Raw genomic sequence first — 8,351 nt, 5'->3', positions numbered from 1 at the left:
TTGTGCTCCCTCCGTGAGCTGAGTTCTGTCTTCCATTATTCGAGTCCTAGTACGTTGGTGAGATTTGCCCACACAAATATCAGCGTATAGTCCGGGACACCAGTCAGAAGATCCGAGGTCTTGTATTGAAGATCTTCACGTGGAGACGGAGCAAGCCATCATCGATTCTTGATTGAATCAACGAGGTAAATTGGCTAATTCCGTAGTAAGCATGTTTTAGGAATTTTATGTGCTAAAGCATGTTTTAATTCAAGTTATGAGCATGATACATGTGATAATTACGCGAATAGATTTTGTCTAAATAATCTGCTAAATAGATCAAATTCATGTGATCCGTTTTGAACGCACGCTTCCGCTGCCAGCCCCTTCAATCCCCACATTCCATTGGCAGTTATACGGCAGTGTGTGGATGAGGAGTTCGGCCTGAAAGTTGGTAGGATGAAGGCATACCGCACAAGAGACAGTCCCTTAGAAGGTATCTTTGGCAAGGCGGGACTCCAATACCGGAGACTGTTCGACTACAAATCTGAATTGGAACGGACACATCCTAGTTCGAGTGTGCATATACACTACGAAAACTTCAGGGATCTTAAAGCTGACGGCCCGAGATTCTTGAAGTTTTACTGTTGCCTCGGGCCGTTGAAAAATGGCTGGATGCGTTTTTTTCGTCCAATTATTTTCTTGGATTCCTGTTTCTTGAGAGGTATGTACCGAGGGCAACTTATGACGGCCATGGGAATTGATCCAAACAACGGTTGGTGGCCAATTGCGTGGGCGGTGATTGAGGCTGAGAGCTATGATCAGTGGAAATGGTTCCTCGGCTACCTAGCAGAGGACCTTCACATACATGAGAATGCCCCAAGATTTGTCTTCATGTCTGATCAGCAAAAGGTACGAGTAATGAGATTTCAGTTAAAAGTGTATACTGCAATTGTGATTTCAGTTAAAAGTGTATACTTTAGCTGTGATTTAACCCTATAGATTAATAGTCCATTTGTAATTATAGATTTTGTGTTGTGGCATATACATGTCCTAATGGGTGTTGTGTTACATGAATTTGGTAGGGTCTTGCAAAAGCCATCGTCGAGGATTTCCAACAGAGCGAGCATCGCTTATGTGTTCAGCACATCTACATCAACTTCAAGAAGAGATTCATCGGGGAGAATTTTAAGGAAATACTGTGGGAGCTTACATCGAGTACAACCCACGAACAGTACGTGGAGAGGATGGATGCGTTGCGGATTATATATCCCCAAGCGCATCAATACCTACTCGGTGTTGATCCAAAAAAAATGGGTGAAGGCATATTTCTCTTCACATGTTTGCTATGATGTTATCCTCAACAATATCTGCGAGACCTTTAATTCGAAGATAGCAATTGCTCGCGAGTTGGACATTATCACCAAGTTAGAGGAGATCCAGACGAGTCAAATGGAGAGGATTCAGATCAGAGGCCAGTGGATCAAGACATACGATCACGCACTGCCGCTCGTTATCAAAGAGATCGTGGATAAGTTGTACGTGAGGGCTTCTTCCTGGAGATCAACATGGAATGGAGAGGATTCGTACCAAGTGTCGGGACCGTCAGGCCAGTATGTAGTGAACATGCGTGAATTTACTTGCTCGTGCAAATCATGGAAGCTGACTGGGATCTCGTGCACTCATGCCATCACTACAATTAATAAGAATGGGAAGGATGTATCAGACTATGTCTCCCGCTATTATGTGCGGTCCATAATGTCGATGGATAATTGTCCCAAGACTTCTGACGTTGGATTTGAACTGGCACCCCCGACAAAGCGACAGCGTGGACGGCCAAAGAAACTGGGGCGTGAAGAGCCCCAGGTTCGTCATCTTGAGAATGGATCTGAGTCACTACGACTAACCTTTATACTCATATGTCGTCGGTGCAGACAAGCTGGTCATAACAGGAGGACATGCACCAATGATCCCCGTGTAGATGCTCGAACCGAAGTTGGACAAAGTTCACAGCCTAGTGAGGCCAGTGAGCCACCCACGACTGATGGCAGTGACAGGGCTGAGTCGTCTACCATGTTTCAAAATCAAGAGGTACTCTTTCAGCACAATTATATGAATTCCCTACCTGTTGGCCTGTATTTTAATGGTTTGTTTGTTACAGACCAATCTACCTCATCGGGGACGACCTAGCACACGTCGGTCTACACGGCCAAACCAAGAGGTAGTATTCGGTATCAATTTTTCACTTTTCATTTCCTAACCATTGGTAGTCAATTTGATCGGTTTGTTGTTTGTTATAGACCAATCCGACTGATACAAGGGCTAGCACACGTCGCACCAGGGCTCAGCCGCAACGCTGTGGCCGTCGCGGGGATCAGGATTGAATAATCGCGGTGATCAAGCTTGGGAACCTGAAAAGTCTAAAAATAGTGTTGGTTTTTTGTTAGTGCTATTGTATGCAGTTAACTGCATTTTGACAAACATTATTCCTTTTGACAAACATTATGCTTTATGGGAAGGCTCTTGTATGTATTTGTAGTTAACTGCATTTTTTGTACTGTACTTTTGTGTATCCTTTATGGGAGAAGGCCCTTCTTCTGTGTTGATAACTACATATACATATGTTATTAATTGAGTACTGCATATTTTAACTTTGTACGTAGGATGTTATTTCACAAAAAGTCTTGTACGTCAGTTATTATTAATTGAGTATTGCATATTTTAACTTTGTACGTAGGGTGTTATTTCACAAAAAGTTTAGTACGTCGAGTGTTATTCAACTAAACGTTTTGTATGTACGGTGGTATTTCACCAAAAGCTAGGTACTTAAGTCGTTATTATAAAACTTCATTCGGGAACTTCATTCGTGACTGTAAGTGCAGTGAAACTTCAAACTTCATTCGGGAACTTCATGCGTGACTGTAAAACTTCATTCGTGTACAATAATTAAAGTGTCCCTTATTTACCTACCCCTTATAAATGTAGTGAAACTTCAAACGTTTAGTACTGAAAAAGCTCCTCTTATTGATTTGAGAAGAAAAGTGTTACCATTACATTAGGAAAATAATTACAACACATAACAACAATATTACAATCTTCATATTTCGACACATTTTGGTGGTTTTAACAATTTCTACATTAAGACGTACACACTCCTCGGTCTTCATGCTTAGTTTTAACTTCAGCTCTTCGCATTCGTCACTTTTCAAGCGCAATTTATCTTCAAGAACACACACCTTAGTATTCTTGCATCAGAGTTGTTCTTCAAACCTGTCTCGTTCGAGCTTGATTCTTTGAAAGTAAGTGTCTTAGCTTGGCGATAGAACCGCATCAAACCAACGAAAGAATCTGCAATCATCTTCATTCCATATTGGACAACGATAGTAACGTCGACCTGGATTAGCAGCCGTCCTAGATATCACTAGCGCAGCCTCAAGATCATGCTTACAGTTCACAATCTGTGGACGAGGCCAATCCCAATTGAAACTTGACTCGAAAGATTGAGAACTAGAAGAAGACATTGTAACAGGGACCTGAATTGAAAATTAAAACCAAAAATATTTTCATAACTCATACGTTATTATTTGTCAAACGAATCCCCAAGAACTAGAATGACACAGCCCAAAATTGGAACGACAGACATAAACCCTAAACTGAACACAACCAAAATCAACCGCAGGAACTCATAAAAAGCATCCTACAGTTAACCGGTCACAAAAAAATATCCTAATTACCTAAATTGCGATGTGAAACTCGGCGATAGGGATGAAAACACCCTAAATTGAACACAACCAAAATCAGCCGCAGGAACTCACAAAAAACATCCTACATTTTACCAGTCACAGTGGAAGAACTTACCTAAATTGCGATGTGAAACTCAGCGATAGGGATGAAAACACCCTAAATTGAACACAACCAAAATCAGCCGCAGGATCTCACAAAAACCATCCTACATTTTTCCTGTCACAGTGGAAGAACTTACCTAAATTGCGATGTGAAACTCAGCGATATGGATGAATGAACCCTAAATTTCGAGTGCAGGAATGAGTGCATGAATGAGTGCAGGAATGAAAATGGGGAAATGAAAATGTGAGAATTTGTGACTTACAATTTGTATATATCATCGGGAAAGTTGAAGTGTGAGAAATGAAATGAGTTATGAACTGTGCGATTACAGAGGGTAGGGCAGCAACGCCAGTTGAGGTCTGCAGTGTAGGTCCCCAGGTTAAAGGTAAGTTGACTAAAATGCCCCTGAAGGCATTTGGGCATTTTGGTCAGAAAAATGGCTACAAATATACGATAGGTGATTATGTTTAAGGTTAGGGTTGTCTGGCGATATTTCTTTTTGTTAGAGACCTGCAGTGTCACAACTAGAAACGTTAGGGACTTTTGAGGTAGTTCACTCTTTTTTAAAAATAATCATACTTTTATGCTTCTAATTTTAAGCGACAGTTAATAGTGTGCAATATTCCTTGTTCATTTATAAAATCACATCAGGCAATTTTACTATGGACTTTTCTATTAAGATGTACCATTTTAAATCCATGTTATTTTCATCTTTTAAACAATATTAAGAGGGAATATAATACTATGTACAACTATTTGATCCTTCGAAAAATGAACCATCCTTAAATCTCATAAGTAATACTCCATTTAAGGTTCATTATCTATAAACATTAGCATAATCTATGCAAATACAAATTAATCAAGTACATTATCCAATTTCCATGCCTAATATAATACTCTCTCCGCCCCAAGTTACTTGTGTCATATTCCATTTTTTGGTTGTCCCAAATTACTTGAGTCTCTTTTTGGCTAAAAACAAAACATATAATCACGCTTTAGTTTTTATTTAACTTTACCATCTCTCATCTCTCTTACTTTATTCTCTCTTCTACTTTATTTAACTCACTAAACACAACTTTCTTAAATTTCGTGTAAAAAATAAACGCCTCAAGTAACGTGGGACGGAGGGAGTAATACAGTTGACAGCCTTGAGTTCTATTAGTTAGATACTTCTTTTGTCCCATAAAATAGGGACATTTGGGATAGCACGATAATTAATGTTCAATTGGTAAAGTAAAAGAGATGAGAGAAAAGATAGTTAAAGTCCTGCTAGTGGATAGTAAGATCCACATTATTATTATTGTTTAATGTTTGGCCCTAATGGTACAAGTTGTAATATAATTGATGTATATGGATAATGAATTGAGAAAAACTTTTCATAAATGGAAATGAAATATTTTTATGGGATAGACGAAAAAGAAAAATATCCTTATTTTTATGAGACGAAGGAAGTACCATTTATCGAAATATATATGTGTAACATCATCAATCGTGCTAATATAAGGGCATTTACAATAGGAGGACTCTTTCCTGGCCACATCTCACGCCATCATCATTCTCCTCTATTCCTGGCTTGACGACTCTTTCCTGGCCACATCTCACGCCATCATCATTCTCCTCTATTCCTGTCTCAAGCCACTAACTTACACTCTATAAATAAAAAATTAATTTGCGAGTCAATATATATCACGAAACTACTTCATTAAAATTATTAAATAATACTTAAAAAATAAAATTTAAAATTACTTAATATATAGAATACAAAAAAGGGGGGAAAAGTATGCCAGCGCAGGAAAAAATTGTGTATTTATAGAATTTGAAATATAAAAAAAATCTACTTTCTTAATGCATCACAAAGTTTTAAATTTATTTCCTACTTATCTCATAACTTCATCCATCTTGTGTGGGAACTCTAGACATGGGAATAATTGTGTGACGTGCCCCATTAAGCCTTTTGTCGTGAAATTGAATGGAAATTGTTAGTTGATAACTAAAGTTATAAAATCAATATTCTTGGAATTCCTTTTCTAGCATGATTCGTACTCTCTAAAATCAATATTCATGGAATTCCTTTTCTAGCATGATTCGTACTCTCTTGTCTCAATGTAAATGTCACACATTCGTTTTTAATTTCTACACAAAAAGATGTCACATTTCTTTTTTTTTAAAAAAATCTCACACATCAATATAAAAATCTATTTTGTCTTTCCACTTAGAGCATTCACATCCGTGCTCTTGCCAACAAGCACGGATGTGGGACCGGACTCACTTTTACTCCCTGCTCTTAGGCAAGAGCACAACACCCACATCCGTGCTCTTCCGCAAGGACATGCTCAAGGATCCACCATTCTATTATTCAATTTACATAAAAACATTTCCACAATATTAAAATGCATTAAAAATACCCAAAATACTATTACTAATTACTAAAAAAATTAAAAATTACATAATTAAAATCCTAAAAATTAAAAATTTCATAATTAAAGTCTTAAAAATTAAAAATTACATAATTTAAATCCTAAAAATTAAAAATTACATAATTAAATTAATAAAATTAAAAAAACCACTACTCGTGGTCGAATTTCGCCCAAATGGATGATGAATGTGTGTACTTATAGATGATTTTGGGATTAAATTTTTTAAAAAAAATTCAAAAAAATTTCAAAAAAATGGTTATAAAATCTGTATATTTTTGGGAATCCGAAAATATTTATTTTTAAATTTTTGGTATTATTTTCAATTTTTTTTAGAAAAAAGAAAAAGAAAATAACAACGGCCAATAGAAATGTGTCACGTCGCCATGCTCGCTAGCACGGACGTGCTCTTAGCTAAGGGAACGTCCGTGCCAGCGGCAAGAGCGCAGCGGCGGACAGGGGTGTCCTTGCCAGCGGCACGGACGGATGAACGGACCCTGCTCACCGCTGTGGATGCTCTTAACACATAAAACAACATCACCTAAAATCTCGTATCATCACCCAAGTGTGACATTTATTATGGGATGAAGGCAGTACTATTTACTTTAGTATAAATATAAAAAAAAAACACGTGTCTAGGTAGTATACAACGCTTATTATATGATAGACAATTTTAAAATCTCATTCCCCGTGTGTTGATCAGTAGTGACCTTTAGCTGTACTATTGCTACATTGTATACTTGTACTTGATTTTAGTGTTAATAATGTGCATTAAGTCTTTAAAAGATTCTAATTTTAGAAGGTGAACAACCCATGATGCCCAGGTGTTGGTGAGCATGCATAAGTGGGTTCATGTATTTCCCGAAATGCCTGCCGACATCAATTGTATGCACTCCGAGTGGAAGATGTGATCTATCCATGGTGGCCTGTGTTTGTGAAGAAGATAACGTGTCCGACAACTCCGAAGATGACATTGTTCGCTCAAAAGCAAGAGGCAGCTCGGAAAGACGAGGAGCATGCATTCGAAGTCCTCCAAACACGTTGGCTACAATGAAAGGCTCGACGCAACCTTGGTTCCTAACCATAATGTAAGAAATGGGGACAACATCACTGTGTGGCATGATGAATCGGGCTCCTCCAGTTCGACTGTCGTAAGCCACCCCAACCTCAGTGTACTCCCCCCAAATTTTGAGAGTTCGCAGCCTGCCATGCTTTATGCATGAAAAAGTAGTTTATACTTACCTCCAAGAAGACCTAATTGAAGATGTTTAAGCACGCACCAACATTTCCCAACAACTTCGATTTTTACTCTTTATATTTTGAAATTTGTATTTTTTTAATGACATAATTTCACGTTATATACTCCCTCTACAAAAGTATGTACTCTAACTTTTTTAATCCGTCCCACAAGAATATACACTTTCTAGTTTTGGAAACTCTTTTCTCTCTATTGAGGTGAGACTCATTCTCCACTAACAATACTTTAATTACTTTTTCGTTGTATCTCTCTCTTACTTTATCAATTGTTTATTAAAACTCATGCCCAACCAAAAGTGAGTACTTGAATTGGATGCAAAATTGAGATCATTTAACGATTTTTAAAACACGTGCCCAACCCAAAGTAAGTACTTTAATTGGATGCAAAATTGAGATCATTTAACGATTTTTCACACACTACAATCGACGGTTACATTATTTTGTGGGTGCATTCTCTTTGGCATCTTAACAAACATGGCAGCCACCAATATTAAATTGGTCCAAAGTGGAAGGTAACTTAATGATTTCACTTATTCTAAATATTGAATAACCGTTTCAATAATCATTGAGAAAAAAATGGTTAGACTAAAATGATACATACTCTTGTGGGACGGATGAAGTATTGTTTACTTGTATTTCAATTTTACAACTAAAATAATAAATAATGTAAACTAATGTGAGAGGCGTGGGGAATGACATCCCATTTTGGGAGTCGTGGCCTGTAGTAGAAAAACATATTTACAGAGATGGTATGCAGTAGAAAAACATGATAAAGTAAGAGAGAACGAAAAAAAAGAAGTTGAAACAATGCAATGGGTGGTAGGACCCCTAAATGATAAAGTAAGAGAAGGAGAA

At 37.6% G+C, this 8,351-nt stretch overlaps 1 protein-coding gene across 1 annotated transcript; it reads left to right on the top strand.

The window, feature by feature from the left end:
- The first annotated feature begins 438 nt into the window (after positions 1 to 438).
- On the top strand, positions 439 to 1,331 carry LOC121760497. Its single transcript, XM_042156155.1, has 2 exons — positions 439 to 891; positions 1,065 to 1,331. The coding sequence occupies exons 1-2, from the start codon at positions 439 to 441 to the stop codon at positions 1,329 to 1,331; spliced, it is 720 nt and encodes a 239-aa protein (XP_042012089.1).
- The last annotated feature ends 7,020 nt before the right edge of the window (positions 1,332 to 8,351 follow it).

Source organism: Salvia splendens, chromosome 13 (genome assembly GCF_004379255.2).
Source record: "Salvia splendens isolate huo1 chromosome 13, SspV2, whole genome shotgun sequence".
Lineage (NCBI taxonomy): Eukaryota > Viridiplantae > Streptophyta > Magnoliopsida > Lamiales > Lamiaceae > Salvia > Salvia splendens.
This window is presented reverse-complemented; position numbering and strand designations above follow the sequence as displayed.